The 22895-nt window shown below is 36.3% G+C and overlaps 2 protein-coding genes across 3 annotated transcripts in view; one reads left to right on the top strand and one right to left on the bottom strand.

Annotated features, from left to right (window-relative positions):
- Positions 1-15328, top strand: part of TSTD3 (thiosulfate sulfurtransferase like domain containing 3) — a 24719-nt gene extending 9391 nt beyond the window's left edge. Inside the window, exon 5 of the mRNA XM_061131566.1 lies at positions 15198-15328. Within this exon, the coding sequence (XP_060987549.1) occupies positions 15198-15223 (26 nt within the window). The 3' untranslated portion in view covers positions 15224-15328. The remainder of the gene's footprint in view (positions 1-15197) is intronic.
- CCNC (cyclin C) overlaps positions 1-22895 on the bottom strand; it is a 24701-nt gene extending 1806 nt beyond the window's left edge. Inside the window, exons 1-11 of one of the 2 annotated variants that reach the window (XM_061131564.1) lie at positions 22593-22895; positions 16438-16544; positions 15537-15621; positions 15274-15343; positions 13216-13267; positions 8922-8977; positions 8153-8188; positions 7389-7480; positions 6601-6668; positions 1997-2076; positions 813-931 (exon numbers count right to left, since the gene is read on the bottom strand). In XM_061131564.1, the coding sequence (XP_060987547.1) occupies positions 813-931; positions 1997-2076; positions 6601-6668; positions 7389-7480; positions 8153-8188; positions 8922-8977; positions 13216-13267; positions 15274-15343; positions 15537-15621; positions 16438-16544; positions 22593-22624 (797 nt within the window). In that variant the 5' untranslated portion in view covers positions 22625-22895. The remainder of the gene's footprint in view (positions 1-812; positions 932-1996; positions 2077-6600; positions 6669-7388; positions 7481-8152; positions 8189-8921; positions 8978-13215; positions 13268-15273; positions 15344-15536; positions 15622-16437; positions 16545-22592) is intronic. The other variant, XM_061131563.1, reaches the window with a different exon arrangement.

Below are 22895 nucleotides of genomic sequence, written 5' to 3'. Positions count from 1 at the left end.
GCAAAAAATGCATCCAAAGGTAGCTGTTTGAATGAATGCTTTAAACAGCTCCTTGTAAAAGTATTAATTTTTCCTAATGGTAACCTTAACATACCAGATCTACAAATCAGTCTTAATGCTATATAACTTATTTATTTTTCTTGATAAATGATTAAGATGGGTAGTTTCCCTTCTGACCTTTTTCCCCTAAATGAAATGATCTGATGTACATTGACAGCTGAGAACCACTGATCTTAAATGAATAGATCCCGTTAAAAAACAATAAAACACTTAACCCCACCACAACAAAAAAACCCTTTTAGCACAAGTAACTCATACTTAGCAAAATTATGTCATTATGTGCAATGGATCTGAGTCATTTGAAAGTCAAAATTATTTACAGTATCAGATCAATCATCTAAGTTTTTGAAAAATGATACCGAACTTTATCAACAGGGTAACAGCTAGTACTGGGGAAAAAAAGATGGCACAGAGTGAAACTGACATGGAACTACTACAAAATTCTTTATCCCTGAATTTTAGATGGACTTGCCTATCCCTGTTCTGTTTAAACTTATGTACAGTATATAGCCATATGTTGAGGGATACCTGTAATAGACCTGCCATTATATCAGGAGAAGTTACTTAACATGATCAGATTAATGTAGTTTTTAAAATGAGACGTCTTTAAAATATTAAGTCACAAAAAAACATGTATCATGAAGTTTTAGAAGACATTTTATAAAAACAAAATAGCATAATCTATTAAAAATATGATAATGCCTATGAAATATATAATTAAATAAAATCAATAATTAAAGTCTACAAAGTACCTGTTTGGAGGAGGTTTTGGTTTCGGCATCTTACTAAGAATAGTTGCCATTTCTTTTCTCTCATCAAAATTTTTCCACTGCTCATACAATTTTAAAATAACCCTGATTATTTCCAAAATCTAGAAGAAAATATTTGAAAAGTTCTCAGAGGCAATATCAAGCACCATATGTTATATAAAGAACACACATCACATCCTAGACATCATTTAGGAAACAGTGAAAAGATAGTCTCTATCCTTCAGATTAGGTTAGTCAATCCCGGTAAATGTGAAAGTACATGTATGCTAGTCTTATCCTTATCCACCTCTGCAGTTGGTTTCCTTCTATCTATTGATATCTTAAACCAAAACAAAACAGTGAGGTACTAGGAACAAAAGTCTAAATCATGAAAGAGAATAACACTATAGAGCGTGTGTATTCCCAGTCATATCCAACTCTTTGCCACCCAATGGACTGTAACCTGCCAGGCTCCTCTGTCCATGGGATTCTCCAGGCAAGAATACTGGAGTGGGTTGCCATTTCCTCCTCCAGGGGATCTCCCTGACCCAGGGATCCTGCATTGGCAGGCAGATTCCTTACCACTGAGCCACCTGGGAAGCCCTACCACTACAGAGTACACTCCTCTAAAACCATTGTTTCAAACAATTTAATGAGAGGTAGTGCACAAAAGACTGTTTTGATTTTCTACTAACTACTCTACACATAAGTTAAGGTGCTCAAAAACCAGCAGCTACAAATCTATCAAGTCCAGTTTCCAAATTAGATCTTTCTTTTTCCTCTGAGTAAATCTATCCTTGGACTGATTCTAGAACATTTCAGGGAAAAAAGGTAGAAAAAAGGGCAACAATCCATTGTTAGGAGATAGGTTGTGTTAATGGAGTTCACAGTAGTATTACAGTAGTCACTAGGTAGCTTTTAAAATAATTTTGGCAATTAGAGACTGCTTTGCAACCAGTCAAACTCTTTAAGTTTACCATTCTATGTAATCCTAAACTGAAGAGAAATATAACCTAAATGGTCAAAACTAATTCTTCTTGCCAACATATTTCTTAATATTTTTTTTAAACCAAAAAGTACTCATAGCCTGGCTGACATTATGAAATTTTAGGCACATGGTAAATACATATGACATTAACTTCAAAATGTTGAAGTTTATATTCAGCTAAGGGAATTCTAAAGATTACCTTCTCCATATCCACAGAAAGCTCAGCAAACCACTGTCTGGCATCTTTCTGCTGTACAACACAGGCCACATGCAGGCAAGCTGGAGAGAAAACGAGACACAAACTCCGTGTTTAACTGCACATGGACAGTACGGAGTCAGAAAGATGCATTCACTTACGTGCATTTTATTATATTCTTTTTTAAAGATTATACAGATTCGTATAATTTATGGATTATATGACCATCCCATCGATTTAATCTTACAGGGAGGAAAAATTACTGGGTGATATATATATATAATTTTTTTTTTTTTTTTAAGGTTTTTGACATCTGCTCCTCATGGTGAGTATGAGGTGAGCTAGTAGTCATGGTGCAGTTGCCTTGCGAGTTAGGGCATGTCAGAGAGGACAAAGTCCACTGAGAAAATTAGCACAGGGGAAGAATCCCTGAACAGTAGTACAAAGTAGTGGTCAAAATGCACCCAAAAGTCAGAGTGACAAAAAAACAAACCAGAAAAACCAGCCAATCTATGCAATGATAAATTTCAACACTACTCTGTTTTGGTATTTCAATTAAAAGCAGTGTTGCTTCTACTTTTTCAAGTCATTAGCATATGATCAAGTTAGGTGAAAACTGGGCACCCTATACAGAATTCAGTGTTGTAATCCAGCAGAGCTGAGGGAATAAAAAATCTAATGAACTATATACAATGCATTTATATACATTACTTACAATACAAACTAACAAAGATAATGAAAGAGCCCAAAGATGACAATCTACATCATAACTTTGCCTACTGTAATTTTTCCCAAGTAGCCTGCCTACCCTCATCCCACACAGGCTTATTAAATATTATATTCCCTGGTCAGGTTAACCATATGACTTTGTTAAGAGTGACATTCTAGGCAAACAGCAACTCAAATGTGAAACAACATACTGGTTGCCCCAAGTTAAAGTTATAAAGTAGGGCTTTGTCCAAGATGAACTGAAAGGCCAAAGGTCAGAATTATAAAAACAGGTAATAAAAATACAGTGGAAAATGCCATTTCAGGGCACACAGAGAGTAAACTAGGGACAGAGACATCCTAAACAGACTCAGGTGATGCAGGGAGTACGAAGTTGGGGAGCATGTCACTAAAGAGATGATATCTAAACTGATTTTTTACAAAAGGTGGGAATGGAACAGAGAATGACAGGCATATAAATGGTAAAGCAAAGCTATGGATTTTATCCAGAAGTTGGGATCAAACTGCCAACATCCACTGGAGTCATCAAAAAAGCAAGAGAGTTCCAGAAAAACATCTATTTCTGCTTTATTGACTATGCCAAAACCTTTGACTGTGTGGATCACAACAAACTGTGGAAAATTCTTCAAGAAATGGGAATACCAGCCCACCTGACCTGCCTCTTGAGAAACCTATATGCAGGTCAGGAAGCAACAGTTAGAACTGAACATGGAACAACAGACTGGTTCCAAATAGGAAAAGGAGTACATCAAAGCTGTGTATTGTCACCCTGCTTATTGAACTTATATGCAGAATACATCATGAGAAACACTGGGCTGGAGGAAGCACAAGCTGGAATCAAGATTGTCAGGAGAAATATCAATAACCTCAGATATGCAGATGATACCACCCTTAGAGCAGAAAGCAAAGAAGAACTAAAGAGCCTCTTGATGAAAGTGAAAGAGGAGAGTGAAAAAGTTGGCTTAAAGCTCAATATTCAGAAAACCAAGATCATGGCATCCGGTCCCATTACTTCATGAGAAATAGATGGGAAAACAGTAGAAACAGTGACACACTTTTATTTTTTTGGGCTCCAAAATCACTGCAGATGGTGACTGCAGCCATGAAATTAAAAGATGCTTGCTCCTTGGAAGAAAAGTTATGACCAACCTAGACAGCATATTAATAAGCAGAGACATTACTTTTACAACAAAGGTCCGTCTAGTCAAAGCTATGGTTTTTACAGTAGTCATGTATGGATGTGAGTTGGACTATAAAGAAAGCTGAGCACCGAAGAATTGATGCTTTTGAACTGTGGTGTTGGAGAAGACTCTTGAATGTCCCTTGGACTGCAAGGAGATCCAACCAGTCCATCCTAAAGGAGATCAGTCCTGAATATTCACTGGAAGGACTGATGCTGAAGCTGAAACTCCAATACTTTGGCCACATGATTCGAAGAGCTGACTCATTGGAAAAGATCCTAATGCTGGGAAAGATTGAAGGTAGGAGGAGAAGGGGACGACAGAGGATGAGATGGTTGGATGGTATTACCGACTCAATGGACATGAGTTTGAGTAAACTCTGGGAGTTGGCGATGGACAGGGAGGCCTGGCGTGCTATAGTCCATGGAGTCACAAAGAGTCAGACACAACTGAGCAACTGAACTGAACTGGGAGGAGCACTCAAAGATTTAATTGGGGCACAAATTCTGTATTTTGAAAAGTTCTTTCCCACTTAGATTCTAAATCTCAGCACTACTGACTTTATAAACTGGACAATTCTTTAAGACTGCCCTATGCAGTGCAGGATGCTTAGCAGTATCCCTGGCTTCTACTCACTAGAAGCCAGGAGCATCTCACCCCAGCTGTCATGACCAAAACCATCTCCAGACACTGCCACACATCCTGTGGGAAGCAACATTAGCCCTGGTTGAGAACCTCTAACCCTGCTCAAGTGTGGAGGACAGACTGGCTCTCTGAGAACAGGATGCTGGAGGGCCAATTAGCCAGGAAGGAGACTGCTGTAATAATATGGATAAAAATGAGAAGAGAGCTATGAGATTGCTAAAGAGAGACACAACAGGTGTTGGTTGCCAGCTAGAAGTAGGTATCGAGGGAGATAAAAGAGCCTAACTACTGGGTTTCCAACTAACTAGTCCTATTCATGAACATAACAAAGACATTTAAAAGTATATTTTGGAGCAAACTGTTGAGTTCAGTCCTAATCAAGAGTCCGAGGGAACCACAGTCCAAAAGCCTTAGTTTTCTGGCACTTAGCCTTCTGTACACTTCCCACATGGCTCAGTGGTAAAGAATCCGCCTGCCAATACAGGAACCTCAGGTTTGATCCCTGGATTTCGAAGATCCCCTGAAGGAGGAAATGGCAACCCACTCCAGGATTCTTGCCTGGAAAATTCCATGGACAGAGGAGCCTGGTGGGCTACGGTCCGTGGGGTCACAGAGTCAGACACGACTGAGCACAGCACACACAGCCTTCCTTATGGTTCAATTCTTACATCCATATGTGACTACTGGAAAACCTACAGCTTTGACTATATGAACCTTTGTCAGCAAAGTGATGCCCCTGTTTTTTAATATGATGTCTAGGTTTGTCATGGCTTTCCTTCCAAGGAGCAAGCATCTTTTTATGACTACAATCACCTTCTACAGTGATTTTGGAGCCCCTCCCCCCCCAAACCTGCTACTGCTTCCACTTTTTCCCCTTCTACTTGCCATGAAGTGATGGGACTAGATGCCATGATCTTTGCTTTTTGAATGCTGAGTTTAAAAACAAAAAAGGGTCTGAGGGCCAGTGAGATGCCAAAGGAAGCTATCCAAAAGGCACAGATTGATATAAAGACCAGTTCAGGAGCAAATCTTGGTTGAATAAAGAAATTTAAATGTTTCAACACATAAGAGTCAGCAAAATCGATGAGCCTGCCTGGGTAAGAACAAAAACAGCATGGATCACAGAGATGTGGCACACAGCCTTCCTACCCATGCAGATCTCAGCATTCCTCCCCACTGAACCCAGAGGCCACTTTAGAATCCTTCCAAACACAGGACTTCCAGCAAGCCTCCAGTCCTATAAAAGTATAACCTATTTGCCATCCCTCATGTAAGAAGGCTGAGAAACATAAACATTAAAGGAGTAACTGAATATAGAGAAACCAATGAAAATAAGTCTGAACTGGTAAAGAATAAGGAGGAAATCAAGAAGACAAGAGTTATGGAAATGAAGACAGAAAGGAAACAGAAACTAACAAGTGCCTAACATATGGCAGGCATTATTTAAGAGAAAGCTTGTTTAATTCTTGTAACAAATTTATACAGAGTTTTTAGTACCGCCCATGTTTTATAATTAAGGAAACAAACTCAGAAAGGGTTAGGTAATTTTCCCACAAATGTAAATTAAAGGAAGTTTAAACCTAAGACCGTGTGTTCTATTAGTAATTCATGACAGTACTGCCGTTCACAGATAAAACTGACAGAATGGTGGCTAACTTTCCCTCCAGCAAGGCACTAAGAACCACAAAAGCTCCTTTACTTGACCTCTGAGGACTTCACTGGGCTCAGGAAATGAAAGACTTAATTTTATATAAATATCAACTAATGTTAGATGCCTTGATTCCAAACTTCTCCCCCGAAAAACTCAGATACTGGTTAAAATTATTTTAAGCGATTAAAAAAAAAAAAAACTTACCAAAAAAGGGGGGTGGGGGGAAATAATCCTGATTTGTGACAGTTGCAGTTCATATTATTGAAAGTTCACATGCAAGGAATAGTCTATTACTTCAAGGAACATAAAAACATAAAGCACAATAGGGTGAAATTTCTTTTAGGATGACCTAAATAGGTTTATAATAATTTAGCTAATAAAGGTACACCACGTTTACATACCTAAAGCTATCATGAAAGGAGGATACAGTAGGCAAAGATCCGTTCTGTAGGTATCATTCACTATCCTCCTATAGAAATGTAAATCATAATATTACTGAAAGCAGAACTACTTCATATGATTGTACATTTCCCTCCAGAGAGGGCCAGATTATCCCTATCTGTATATATTTATATCTCTTTTATATTTTTTAAACAGACATAAAGGTGAAAACATCAAAGGAAAAAGATGGATACATGAATGTGACAATAAGCCGATTTATTGAATAAAATTACAGCTAAATATATTTAAAATTTTAAAACTTCACAATAAATTTTAATATAAGATAGAAGTTTTTTCTAAAATTAGAAAATCAGTTAGGAAACTAGAAATTATACAAAATATTAATATGTATGTTGAATACCACCCAAAATATTCTGACTAAAGATAACATTTTAAAATTTATTTTACTGAAGTATAGTTGAAATCAGTGTTCATTTCTGCTGTTCAGCACAGTGATTCAGTTATACATTCCATTACTGTTTAAAGATAAAATCTTAATTTTCATGTAAACAGTCTGTTTTTCTTAAGAATCAAATTTTAATGGAAATATCCATCAAATAAATAAAGATCTTTATCATTTTAGCATTTATTTCAATAGTTATTAAAATTCAATAAGCAGATATTTCACTCAACATAACATATCTTGGGGCACTGTTTACTTACTTTAAAAATGCTAAACTTCATATTTAATTGTCAACCTTCCTAGCTATTAACATGTTACACTATGAATAACTTCTGTTCTAATTACCATGCAAGGGGAAGCAACATGTCTTCTTGGCCCATGTCCTGCACATACTGGAGCAAAGGTCTATAAGGATGATACACTATCAAGCAACAATCCTAGAAACAGTTCGAAAAATGTGTATGTATAAAAACAGATTTATTATAGCACAAAAACCTTATCATTACCCAACTGATTTTTAATTGTGTATTTCAAAATGCATTTTTTCCTAACTCATGCTTGCTTCCCTCTTACTCTCTTAAGCAAGCAGCATGGCAGCCCTGAACTCTACTGTTTAACAGTGAAGGCAGTGCTCTCTCTGGAATATACCTTGGTAAATCGGTTGGCAGTCAGTCAGCATCCATTCCCTTAGAGACTCAAAGTGTCACATCTGCAACACACTGAAACCTCTTATTAGCCTATAAATCCGTAATTCCCAACTGGTGGAGCAGAATTCTGCCAAAAACATAATCTATCTTTAAATAATCCCACACATATACACAAACTGTGCAAATAATTTACAGTGGTTTACTGTCCTGACTGGTTTGATTGTAATCCTATTATAGTTACTATAGAACAGAAAACACTTCCCATCTTAAGTAAGATATGCAATTTTACAGGCTTCCAAGAGCATACAGGTAATGATGCCTCTAGGACCTATGGTTTACCATCACATATTACTTGGATGGTTTTAAAATGCACCTCCCTACAATTATTTCTTTAAATTTATGACTTCACTAAATTTGAAAGTAAGTTTTACTCTCTTAATCATAAGGAAGAAATATACTTACCATTAATTCTAAAAGATAGAATTCACATTCTAATACCTGTTTTAAAAAGAAGATTATAAATGTCAACATGAAAGCAAATTAAATTGAGTCTACTTAGTCTAACATAAGAATGTATAGCCATTTATCAAAAGTTTTTACTAAAATGTTTTTAAATCAAGAAAACAATAGCTTATGTCAGAATGAACATATGCTATAAAAAATTACTTTTTACACAATGCATGCAACTGTGATTATGAGACATTTTAATTCTTGTAAGGAAAAGTCAGTCTTATATAAGCATTCTTATTACTTGTTTTTATTTAAAATATCCTGTATAAACTTCAGATTTTACAATACACTTTCCACTCAACAAATGCAAAAACGCAATTATCTCCATTTAAACATCATTCTTGTTACAAATCAATAAGAAGAGAGTACTAAAAATGAAACAAAAATACAATTTAAAGAGAGAAAAAAAAAAAACCCTTGCAAGGTGGAAAAAGAATATGTCTATTAAAACAGCAAGAGAAATTCATCTTTTCCAGAGAGCCCCTGACGTCAGTATTATTAAAAAAGCTCTCAATGTGATTTAATGGGCACCCAGGGTTAATAACCACAGCTATAAATTATTTTATGGTAGAAGCTGGTTAGCTTTAATTCAGAAATAAAGTACATATTCTCATACAATGTTAAATTGCCATTTCTAGGAGACTATTTATTTTAATATAAAATGGAGGTGTAGTTTATATACACAGCTTTAAGAAAGTTTTATTTTATACAATATACTTACATGGTTCATCTTATAAGGAAATTCCTTTGGAAAGGCATATGAAAATCTAGTTTTCACTGAAAAAACAAACAAATTTAACCTGAGAAAATGGGTTCATTAACACAAAACTTTAATACAGTGTAAAATATTGGTGGTAGAGCTAAATCATTTTTAGTAAGAACTCTTAAGGATGCTTAGAGATGCAGATTTTTCTTCCTTTCTCAGGCAATGGGAAAGACTGAGTGGCAAAAGCTCTAGGACCCCATCCGAATTAGAATCAGAGAGTTTCAATGATATATTTAATATATTAAGGCAGGATTCTGCTGCTTAAAAAATAAAGGAAATGGAAAGAAATCAATGGCTTTTATCATTTCCAAAATCTTTTCAGCTCCAGAATAGTATTGCTCTGTTCTTTAGTAATTTAGCTTAAAAGGAACACGGGTTGTATATGTGTTCACCAGTATCTATATATTTGTAAATATATACAGTTGACCCTGGGCTTCCCTGGTGGTTCAGATGGTAAAGAATCTGCCTGCAATGTGGGAGAAGTGGGTTTAATCCCTGGGTTGGGAAGATCCTCTGGAGGAGGGCCCTGGAGAATCCCCATGGACAGAGGAGCCTGGTGGGCTACAGTCCATGGGGTCACAAAGAGTCGGACACAACTGAGCGACTAAGCACAGCATAGCCGATCCTTGAACAACACAGATGTGAACTGCGTCTACACACCCATGGGTTTTCCCAGTAAGTAAGTACTGTATGAGCCAAGGTGCTATATGCAGATTTCTCAACTTCGCAGAGTTGGTGTCCCCATCCCGTGTTATTCAAGGTCAATGGTAAATACAAATATTAGAAGGGTAATACAGCCAAAAAATGTTAACAGTGGTTATCTCTGAGATTCAAGGATTTTTACTGACCTGAACATTCTAAACATTTTATAATGTGTACTTTTTTAATCAAATGATACATTTTAATAAAATCATAAATATACACGCAAAAGTCTCTAGGACTTTCTTCAAAACTACACACACACACACACACACAGTTACTACTTAGTCACCAAAAAAGTACAAATGAAAAAAAAAAAGTACAAATGAAAACACTGTTAATCAATCCTCTATCTCCTCAAAAATGGTAGGAATTGAGTATTCTAACAGCTAATTTAGATAGGTAACATCTGTCAAGATTTGAAATCTTAAGCCATTTAAACTTGACATTAGGAATTATCTACCTAACCTTCCCTTTCCTCTCCTTTTAGTTATTAATAATTTAAAAATTATCACCTATTAAAGTTTCTAAGATTTTTAAATCCCTCTCTGCTTCTTTTGTTTTTAAATAAATTTTTTGGCCAGGCTGCATGCCATGTGGAATCTTACTTCCCTGACCAGGGATTGAACCTGGGCCCCAGCAGTGAAAGCTCCGAGTCCTAACCACTGATCCTCCAGGAAACTCCTGGTGGCTTTTGAATTGTGATAAAATATACATTACATATAATTTACCATCTTTAACTCTTTTTTTAAGTATACAGTTCAGTAGTATTAATTACATTAGCAATGTTGTATGGGCTTCCCCAGTGGCGCTAGTGGTAAAGAACCTGCCTCCCAGGACCAGAGACATAAGAGACAAGGGTTCAATCCCTGGGATGGGAAGATCCCCTGGAGAAGGACATGGCAACCCACTCCAGTATTCTTGCCTAGAGAATCCCATGGACAGAGAAGCCTGGCGGGCTACGGTCTACAGAGTCACAAAGAGTTGGACATGACTGAGTGTACGCACGCACGTACACTTCATCTCCAAAACTCTTTCTCCTGCAAAACTGAAACCCCGTATTCATTAGACAACAATGCCCCCCTTTTCTCCCTCCCTCCAGTCCCTGGCAGCCACTATTCTACTTTCCATCTCTATTAATTTGATTACTATAATTACCTCATGTAAGTGGAATCACACAGATTTACCTTTTCGTGACTGGCTTATTTCACCTATCATAGTATCCTCAAGGTTCATCCATGCCGTATCACATGAAAAACTTCAAAATTTGTCCATCGACTTACACTCAAGCTCTCCTCCAATTCATCTTACATAATTCTGCCAGAATCACTTCCCAACACACAATTCGGGAATCACCCTCATGTTGAAAAAACAGCTATGAGAGGTACCATCACTGACAACAGAACAAGCTACAGATTCCTTAACGAAGGCCATCTATTATCTGGCCTTAGTCAGGTAGCGCTATTTTCCCACTATTTCTTTACTCACTATCTGCCGAATGTAACTCATTAGCTTTTTCATGTATTTATTAACTGAGCTGTTCAATGTTCCTAGATTGTCTTTCCCCTGCATTTCTTTGGGTACAAATTCTTTATCAAATTCTACTTAAGCCTTTTTGGATTAATCTAACAAATCATCTTTCCCCATGTAAAACATTCACTGCACCCTCTGTTACTCTTTTATGCCACTTATTTTTTTCTGTATTAGTATTTCTATATTGACGTCTTATTTTCTTGTCCTTAAATTCTTCTATCTACCACTGCATCCGGGTATGGTGCTTTCCAGTGGTAACTGATGCTGCTGTTGATGACAGCATAACATGGTGACAGTCACAAGTTTACTATTATGGGGTGAATAATGTCCCTCCCCCCAAATTTACATTTTGAAGCCCTAACCCTCAATCTGACTATATTCTGAGACAGGGCATTTAAAGAGGCAATTAAGGTTAAATGATCATAAGCATAGGGCCTTAATTCTGTAGGAGCGGTATCCTTACAAAGGAAGAAACACTAGGGATGCACACACAGAGAAAGGGGCATGTGAGGACACTGCAATAACGTAGGCATCTGCTAGCCAGGAACAGGCCTCAACAGAAACTGACTTGTTGACACCCTAATCTTGGATTGCCAGCTTCCAAAATCCTGAGAAAATAAATTTTCTTTCCATGTAGGCGCTGGCATTTTGTTATGGCTACCCTGGCAAACTACCCTAGCACATGCAGCAAAGCATGGTTCTAAGAGATTTACTGATGTTCACTTATTTGATCCTCTCGACAACCCTATGACATAGATGTTGTTAATATACTCATATAACAGAGAGGTTATATTTTGCTTAATTTGCATGTCAAAAGCACTGAAGCTGAAATCTGAAACCTAAGCTGTCTGGGCCACATAATACACTGTAAAATTTATGACATAAATAAAATAGCACAAGTGCCCCCATTCATTGGTAAAACACTCTTATGAGTATGCTTTTAAGCCTTTGCAAGACAAATTAAAACAACAACCTTGGACATAGGTATTTTACATTTTTTAAAATATACACCTTCTAAAAAATCTGGATAACAGAGACTAAAGTAAGAAGAAAATAAGGCACCTATAATCTACTCAGAGATAAGCACTGCTAATATTCTGGTAGATTTCCTTGCAGTCATTTTTCAATTTTTTAATAATACTGATTTTCCAGATGACAATTTAATACTTCATCAATGGGATACATTTGGTATATTAAGTTCTGTGGCAACACTGATTATTACTCTTCTATCCTCAAAATAAGACATGACATGAAAAAGATTCAATTATATTAATACATTCTTTTCAGAAAGGGGAATAACCCCAAAATATGAAACCTTGGCTCAGAAACTTAAAACATCTTCTGCCTCTTCTGTGTAAGGTCACAGGAGGAAAAATAAAAAATTAATTATCTTTTGTCAGGAGATATCTTTTGGCTTAACCTAGGGAGATGGAGCACAAGATAATATTGTTATTACCTTGTGTACAATGCTTTACAGTGTTGTTTCCTTTAATTCCATCACTCACAGGTAGATAAACCCCATCTTTTTAGATAAAAAACCAAGTCCAAAAGGTAGAGCAACTTGCTCAAGGGTACATAGCTGCTGCTTAGACCCAAACTGGTGCTTAGAATCAGCTCTAGGACTAAGGAGTCAGTGTATTTTCCTGCACCATATTTTTCCATATGGAGGAAAAACACATAATCTCCACCAAAGACATAATTACAATTGCTAAAGAAATAAGTTTATTTCACCCACAAGAGTAACACAATAGCTAGTCATTATGGAGCAATAAAGTATAATAAAATTGAAAAATAAAAATTTTCTTTACCATAATTACAAAATTAAGAGCCACAGAACTGATGTTTTTACATCAATAGTAACTATCCATTTTTAGTATTCAAAGTAATAACCTCACCTCAAGAGATTTAACAGACCCAACTAATCTCTCATAGCTCTCATAAACTGCAAAACATCTATGTCCTATGGAGCCTTCTTCAGAATTACAATTTTAAAGCAGGATTTAATTTTTGCACTTACATACAGAAGTAGCAGCAGCAATCAATCTTGTATTTGAGACTACTCCAAATTCCTAGACAAAAGTAAATGAGACTAAATAAGTACATAGTAACCCAATGAACCTAAGTATATCTGAAGTCTATTAAAACACAGTATTTCCTATGTTTCTCCGATGTTTGCAAAGGAATGATGTACTTAAATATCTAAATTTATGACCTTTCCTTAAAATTACCTTAAACACAAATGCTTAAATAATTTTATAATTTATTATTATTGGAAGGTACCCAAGTAGATAGCTTGGTTGGTAAATCACCTGCCTGCAATGCAGGAGACCCGGGTTCGATTCCTGGGTCGGGAAGATCCCCTAGAGAAGGAAATGGCAACCCACTCCAGTATTCTTGCCTGGAGAATCCCACGGACAGAGGAGCCTGACAGGCTACAGTCCACAGGATCTCAAGAGGCAGACACGACTTAGCAACTAAACCACCACCACCACCAAAGTAGAAACCAAGCCCTAAAGTGATAGTGCCAGATTTCTGTACTCAAATTCATTTCCATGGTATGGCGTTAAGACTTTGGACATCAGTTCCTATTTCTTCTTTGAACTTAATATGCCACTGCTATAGAAATAACTAAAATTTATGAGGTGATCTACCTTACGTAGTCTTAATTAATTTGTAGCTAACCTTATAAAGTTAAAAGCTTGTTTTCTTTTTTTTTTCCTGGCTGCACCATACAGCCTGCGGGATCTTAGTTCCCTGACCAGGGATCCAACCCAAGCCCTTGGCAGTGACAGTACGGAGTCCAAACCACTGGACCACCAGGGATTTCCCCAAAGCTTCATTTTAAAACTGAAAAATCAAGAATTGGTTCCTTAGTCAAAAAAAGAAACTACTAGAGCCTGTCCAAAAACCTTCAACCTATATCTTTATCTAATAGTGTGTTTGAACCCATGTATGCCTGTAGTATATATTTCATATAAACCTCAAGCCATAATAAATGAAACTGAAATTTAAAAGGCTGAGACATTTTCTTAAATGACATTTCAATATAGTTCTCACACAACTGGACAAAACACAGAAAGATTTGGTCAAAGTTAAAAGATTTTTTTGAAATGCTATAACCAAATATGAAAGAATACATCATCTTCCAGGATAATTCTACCCAAAATTCTTCAAGCAAAAACTTTCACTTAGTAAATTATAAGAGTTCTATTCAGTAAATCATGTAACAAAAGATATCTAACAAAAAAGACAAATTAAAACTCTAAGTTAATCTACAAGAAGTTTATAAAGATTTTTGTCTTGGTCTCCCATACTGGTTGCCCTTCAGATACATACAATTATATGGTAATATTTGGAAAAGCCACCCCATAACACAGGCCTTTTATAAACACCTTCTTTTCCATTAAAGAACTTAAAAAGAGAGTTGGTTCTACCTCCTTAAATTACCACTTACAATTAAATTCCATTCAGTATTCAGAAATACAATTACTATTCTAAATACAGCATCTAAAAACAGAAACATAATATAAAAGATTCATATTACTAAAGATTACAATGGATTATTATAAAGACCAGTTAATTATATCTGCTTTATTATCTGGATTTTAGCTGAGCTCTCTCAAAAATACTGTAAAGGTTAAGTAAGGTGAACAGAGATTTGGTCTTAGCTGACAGTTTCCATCTCTCTTTTTCCCTCACCCAAACCATTCTTCGTTAGAAAGCATATAACAGCTATAACCACCCCAATGCCTGCTTTCCCACTTGCTTTCCCTACAGCCCACTAGGCAGCCAATCAGGAGGCAAGAGGGGAAGACAGCAGAACACAGGAAGCATATAGAGGAAAAGGAAGAACATGCTCAGGTTATAGTAGACAAGCTGTAGAATTTATGGAATACTCCTTAGTGCCAAACAATAAATGTCAGAGGCAGAAGATATTTCTTTGATCCTATACAAATTTCAATATTTTATATAAATCACCATGTTATTATTTTTACACAGGTAATGTGAAAACTGGGACGGATTAAGCAATATACATTGACTGTACTTTGATGAAGAACAGGAAAGTATTTCATACCTCTACTTTGGATGCCAAAAACACACATGTAGGAGCCATTAATACAGGATCTATACTTTTCAGAGAATACCTAAAATATGATTAAATGAAGTTAAAGATCATTCATATAGAAAAAATATACGAAAACATTTCATATAGAAAATATTTATATGGGAAAAAAAGAACAACTCTGGCAAACACATGATTCACTTATATAAAGTCATCAACATTAGATAAGGGTTTAAAATACACATAAAAATATTTCCAAAATAACACATCCCTACCTTGCATAGAATCTCTTGAAATAGACCGTAGCAGTGGCAATAACTTGTTGTCTTAATTTAAGATGTTCACCTAGTGCTTGGATAACTAAAAGAGAATAAAGTTAAATGTATTTCTGATATAATTAACATTTAACAATAATTTCTATGTGGTTAAATGATGACTATATTGATTTTAACAAAGAGAAAAACCTATACATGCTATACAGTTCTACTTGGATCACAGTGATCTAGTACTAGGGCTGCAAATTTGTTTAAAAATATATAGCTACACATAAACAATAACAAAAAAACAGAAATTGTCTCACAGTAAAAACTATTCTTGAATCAAGGAGATTGAATGAATATTTCCTTTCTACCTGCTAAGTGTTTTCAATGTTTTTCATATTATTAGACACCTATCAGCATTATAACTACTTAATAAAGTTTATAAAAAACCCAGAATGAATCCTCAAAACAACAGAGAGGTAGTTTTGCAATAAGAGTGGACAGAGCGTAATAAAGATTCTGTAACAAAGCTATCATGTGGCAGAACAAGGATCTTCTAACTCTAAATCCTAAAGCAAACTTGTAAAATAGGAATGACCAATACAGGATGCCAATCCAAATAATCATTTATCCTCAAAGTACTTTGCTTTAGCTATCTTAAATTAAGTTTAATGATACATTAGAAAAGCTTTGGGAAATTAATATTTTTGGACTGTCTTGAGTGTCTCTGACATGTAAGAGTCACAAAAGACTTTAACTCACTTTTAAAATGATATACAAATTATAAAAAAGAACATACATGCAAATAAAAATGTAAAATAGGGACTAAAACAGTACATCACAAATTACTACAGAAAAACATTTAAGTCGGAGGTAACCAACTGCACCATTTCAACCAATTAAAAGAAAAGTTTACCATTTGTAAAAAATATCTGTAATTTCCAATACTCTTCTTCTGAGAGAAACTTTAAATCCTTTTGGCGTTCCTTCAACAGATCTTGTTTATCCAAAATCCATTGTAAACTGAAAAAGGCAAAGATTCAGACATTCCATAGAAAATTCACTAACAAAGTTATATAAAATATTCTAAGATTGAACAGGCTGCTAATATTGTGAGAAGTACAGAATACAAGTAATCTTTAAAAACAATATTTTTCACATTTCTTGGAACATTGACACTAAGAATGATCTCACTAATAAATGTAAATATGCCCTAAAAAAAATCTGCTCTTTTATCCCTTCCTTCTCAGTCTATTGATCTGTCTCTCCCCACCCCTACCTCATCACCATTCTGGTGCGTTTCATTGATTCTAAGACTGAGATCAAGATGCATCTTCAGTGGTGCCGAGCATTTTTAATAGGCACTAATATTTACACTTTTAGTGACAAATAAAGAAATTATTTGATACCAATTGATGGTGCCTAAGATTTGAAGTATATCTTTTCTCAGTTGTTCATGAGTAACTAGAGTATCCTACTTCACAAATTCATGTTAAAAGCTGCTTCAGAATTTATTTTACCAATAGTCTCCTCCTCCTGCCTACTCTATTTTTAAATAGACAGGTAATTGTCATGATCCCACAAAATACTCTACAACATGCTTTTGTCACTCAGTATGTCTTGAAAGTTTTATGTCAGTGAATTTGTCATTTAGCATCCCTTTAAACTGCTGCATGTCATTATGATGGATCATTGTTTAGTTAATCCTTATTGCTAGGCATATGTTATTTTTTTTTTACTGTTACAAGTAATGCTTTAATGAACATCTGTAATTCACCCTTGTATATTTGATTAATATATGGAATAATTTCTTAAAAGTAGAACTAATGGGTCTGCTGGTAATTTTGATATGCATTGTCAGCTTGCCTCCCACAGCAGTTTCCATTCACAGGAGTGACATGAATGTGTTGTAACATACTTGACCCAACAGGTTACTAACTATCTTTTAAATAATTTACAATTTTAAGGCAAGTTAGCATTTCACTATTTTATTTAAATTTACTTCTAAGGTAAAACACTCTTCCATGCCTTTATTGATCTAATAAAGTTCTTTGCACACTGTAATTCTAACATGACCATTTTTCTAATAGGATGGTCATCTTTTTTATGATTCAGATAGTCTTATGATCTAAAATTTATATATTATGGATTAAAAAATCATTTCTTTGTCAAATATGCTCTAGACATTCCCCAAGTTTAGCATGATTTCTCAATATTTAATGATTTATGATACAGAAATCTGAATCATATATTTATTCAAATTTATTTACATTTAACTTTGATTTTATGTTTGTCACACATGGGAAGGCCTTCCCTGACACAAAATGACTTATAAAAAAATTTCCAGTTCAGTTCAGTCACTCAGTCGTGTCCGATTATTTGCGACCCCATGAACTGCAGAACGCCAGGCCTCCCTGTCCATCACTAACTCCCAGAGTTTACCCAAACTCATGTTCATTGAGTCGGTGACGCCATCTAACCATCTCATCCTCTGTCGTCCCCTTCTCCTCCCGCCCTCAATCTTTCCCAGGATCAGGGTCTTTTCAAATGAGTCAGCTCTTTGCATCAGGTGGCCAAAGTATTGGAGTTTCAACTTCAACATTATTTCCACGTATTTTCTAATACCCCTAAGGCTTTTTTCTTTCAGTTTTTGTGATCCATCTGGAAACTGATACAGGGTATATAATAAAGTAAGGATCCAGCTAAATGTTTTGTTAAATGGTTATGCAAATGTCATCAGAATTTCACGGTGTGTAATTCTATCATTATACTTGGATCTTCTTTATAATTTCTTATTTTTAATTTGTTTTTCTTGTTCTTACGCCATGCTATTTTAAAATATATTGTGCTTAGTCATTCAGTCATTTCTGACTCTTTGCAATCCATGTACTTTAGCCTGCTAGGCTCCTCTGTCCATGGGATTTTTCAGGCGAGAATACTGGAGTGGGATGCCATTTCTTCCTCCAGAGGATCTTCCCAACACAGGGACTGAACCGACATCTTCTGTCTCCTGCATTGCTGGTGGATTCTCTACCCTCTGAGTCACAGGGAAAGTCATGTTATTTTAAACCATATATACTCAGTTGCTCAGTCATGTCTGACTCTTTGCAACCCCATGGACTGTGTAGCCCACCAGGCTCCTCTGTCCATCGGGCTCTCCAGGCAAGAATACTGGAGTGGGTTATCAGTCCCTTCTCCAAATTTAAAACATACAAAATCAAGTAATAAAAATCTGGTATGGAAAAAACCTCTTGCTACTATTCTTTAGAAGATTTCTGGCAGTTTTATTATAATTATATATTATTCTAAAACACAAACTTTAGAATAATTTTATCACGTTCCCCAAAAAGGAAATTCACACAAAATTTTGTTTGGGATTGCATTATATTTAAAAGTCAATTAGGGAGAAATTATACCTTTACAATGCTAGCATTCAACTTCATTTATTAAAATCTTTATGTTCTCCACAGAATATAAACATTTTCCTTCTATAGGTCTTAAACATTTAAACTTATTCTTGAGTATTTTATATTTTGTTACACTGTAAATTTTTTTTTCCCATCAACATTAAAAGAACGTTTTCAATTTTTAAATTTTCTAACTGGTCATTTTATCAAACCTTTATTATTTCTAATAATGCTTCAATTAATTGAATTTTCTGGTTAATTTTATCTCCTTGTATTTATAATTTTGTCATGTTTGATTATCCTACTAATTGGGCTTCCCCAGTGGCTCAGGGGTAAAGAATCCACCCGCAATGCAGAACACACAGGAGACCCGGGTTCCATCCCTGAGTGGGGGAAGATCCCCTGGAGAAGGGCATGGCAACCCAGTCCAGTATTCTTGCAGAATGAATGAATTGTCCATGGATAGTCCCATGGACAGAGGAACTTGGCAGGCATCAGTCCACGGGGTCACAAAGAGACATGACTGAAGACAAGCACGAGCATCCTACTAATTAAATTAATAGTAGCGTATTCAGGACAACCTTACAGAGGCATCCTAATTTTCCTAATGTCTCACCATTAAATATCCCCCAATGTTTCACCATTAATGCTCTGATACGTATTCATGACGTAACCATCCTATTTCTGTTTTAGTAAGAGCTTTAGTCAAGAATGAACATTGGAAAAAAAAAAAGAATGAATTTTATCAGGTGTCTTTTGAATGCCTTCACTGTTTACGAACAGATTTCCAAAATTGACTAATTTCTACAATAAAATCAGTGTCATTTTTTATACTTTTAATGTAATGTGGGACTCTGATAGTAATTTATATTTACATCAATATTCGAAAATGACCATTGTTAGTGCTACATTTGCTAGATTTTTATCTGTTACCATGGCCTCAAGAGAACTGGAAAACTTTTCATGTGAATTGGAACAACTTTAATGGCAGATCCTCTTGAAAGTGGGTAAAAATTAACCTATGAAATAATGTGGGCCTGGAGCAATTTTTAAAGAAGTAGCTCTCTGATAACTTTGTTTTGACTTTAAAATTTACTTTGAAAATGGAGATAACCCAAAGGTACATCTGTGATTACTTACTTTCTCATTCCTAATTGCATATTTCTGTATCACCAACTGGATGGACATGAGCTTGAGCAAGCTCCAGGAGTTGGTGAGGAACAGGGAACCCTAGCTGTGCTCCAGTCCACGGGGTCACAAAGAGTCGGACACGACTGAGCCACTGAACTCATCGTTCCTTTCCCCCAATATTCAGTAGCACAGTTTAGTCTACTGTTTTGGTTTTCCCTTCCAAGAGGCAGCTCTTATAATTTGACTATTTTTTCCTTTTCAATATCAGTGTTACCTTTATTATGCCTGTTTTTCTTAGGTTTATTTCACTGTTTCCTTTTTAATATTCCAAAGTAAAATATATAATTTTTATTCTTTGTCAGTTATTCAAGATGTTAACTTTCTTATAATTTGGCTTTGGCCACATCCCATAGACATGAATATATATTAATCTCATTATACTATTTCCTAGATAATATGTAACTGTATTTTAAATTTCCTCTTTGATATAGTAAAGTATCCAGAGTTGGTTTTGTAGTTTTATTTTTTGTTACCTGTTCATTATTTCAGTCAACAAGCAAATGTCTAGTGTCCTTCTAGTTTTACTGTACCGTGGTCAAAGAATGTATTGTGTTCTACTTAACTTCCTGAAAAATACTACAGAGTGTCTCTGTTTCAAAACCATCAATTCTTCTCCACAGTCATTTCAAATATTTAAAAAGATAAATTCCACAAACAACTCTTTTAAAGTTTTTCTTCACAGCATGCAGAATGGAAGACAAACCAGTTAACACCACATATTCTCAAATTTAAAATTACATGATTGTAAGAGTCACCATTATTTCCTATGTTACTGAGGGAAAAAAAAAAAACCTGCCATGCTGATAGCAGCAATGTCATCCATTTTTTAACTGCTGATAGCAGCAGTTAATATTAAAGGGCAATTTAAAGCCATGAAAAATCACATCAATCTTCCTCTTTCACTAAAATCACCTAAAACAATGGCTTTCGTAATCTTTTTGTTTTTCCTGAATTGACTGTCTTGTTCATATTTGTTACCTTTTGCAGATCAGGAACTCCATGATTCCCAAAGGATCTGAGTAAGACAAAGTGGCCCCTTCCTCCAGGACTATTGGAATAGGGAGGCAAGGATAGTTTTCAAAACAGCACATTTAACATTATAATTTTATATTTGAAAAGTGAAAAAATAATTGATTTTATAAAATAGATCCTGGCCTCCTTTTAATAAGCCAACAGTAAATGAAAGCATAATGAGAAGACTTATCAAAGGGTCGAACTTCTTTTTTTTTTAAGTTGAAAAAGGGCTGTAACTTCTGATAATCAACAGCTGGCTATCTGTCAATTCTTTCAGCTTCTTTCAAAGTTTACCAGAATACTATTTCTTCACTACCGAAATTTTCCATATTTTAATTTTGCCCAAGCAAATATTTCAGTCAGTGAACACAGTGCAAATTAAATATGATCGGAAGTAAAGCTTCTACAGCCTTTCATCTCCACAGAACCACTTATAGCCAGAAAACCTGCTTTTCTAAAAATAGGTTTTAAAGCCCATTGTTTCTTTTTTCTAGTGCAAACGGCTAAAATACCAATTGAATAATATAGGAATCCATCCTCACACTCAAAATTTAGTTACTTATGCTCTCTTTGCATGAAAAATTATTTACACTAAGATACCATGGGGTTCTGTTCGTCTTTCAACTATACACTGTACAGCCTACCCAGAGTTCAATTAGTCCCATCACTATCTACCTATCTGCTTACACAAATGTATTTAGGGAGAAATGTTTTCAGTATTACCCTAGTTCTTCCACGGTAAAGAGGTCAACAAAAACTTATTCATGAAAACACGTTAAAGATCTTGGTAAAGTCTCTAGAAAATACACTTTTAAAACAAAGCATGTAACACAGACTAACAAAATGGACAAATGTTGAGAGCCCTTGACCTCTACCTTACAAACATAAAAACCATATAGGCTTAGAGACAGTGGCAGAATGCGGTTCATGAGCAGAAACAAGCCCGACTCGCTCCTTTCCTTGGAGTAATATTAATCCACTCAACACACAAGAAGAATGGCAAAAGACTACTGTTGCCAACCTACTTTACAAATATCAGGCGAGCGCGAATCACAACCTGAGCAGCCAGCCTCACAGTTTGGAACTGTGTCACATTTCCCATACCTGTGCCCATCCCAGATCCCAACCCTCGCCAGCCCCGCCTCTCCCCTGCCCCCAACCTCGGCCTAGCTAAACCAAGAATCAGAAGCTAAAACTCTCGAACCTTCCTTCTCCGGAGATTCAATCCCTCTTATCCACACCCGCCAAGAAATTTTATACCCCTCCGAAACCCGGCCAACGGGACGCGGTGAGGGGAGTCGCCGAAGAAAAAGCACATCCCGCCTCCGGCCGCCGCCGCCTCCCGGGAGCCTCCGCGGCGCTCGGGACAGGGGCCGGGATCCAGGCCAAAAGGAGTCGCAGGCCCCGTACACCCAGCACCTCCAAGAGCCAGGCCCGGAGAAAACGGAAGATCACTTACTAGTGGGAGCTCTGCCAAAAGTTCCCTGCCATGGAACACAGCTTGCCCTGATAAAAAAGCACCAGCCGGCGGAACAGCCCGCGGAGCGACCATAGACCCAACCCTCCCGGTCACCGCGCTCCTTGATCTGATGGGCTCAGCTCCGCTCCGCGGCGGCGACGGTGAGAGGAAGAAGATAGCACCCTATTCTCCTTGACGCCGGCCGGCAACACTCTGCTGTATAAACCAGTTCCTACGGATAAAAGTTCCGGCCCGCCCCGCGGTAGCGGAGGAAGGAGGCGGGGAGGAGATACCCCTTGCGCA

The sequence above is a fragment of the Dama dama genome, chromosome 28 (assembly GCF_033118175.1).
Source record: "Dama dama isolate Ldn47 chromosome 28, ASM3311817v1, whole genome shotgun sequence".
In the NCBI taxonomy this organism is placed as follows: domain Eukaryota; kingdom Metazoa; phylum Chordata; class Mammalia; order Artiodactyla; family Cervidae; genus Dama; species Dama dama.
This window is presented reverse-complemented; position numbering and strand designations above follow the sequence as displayed.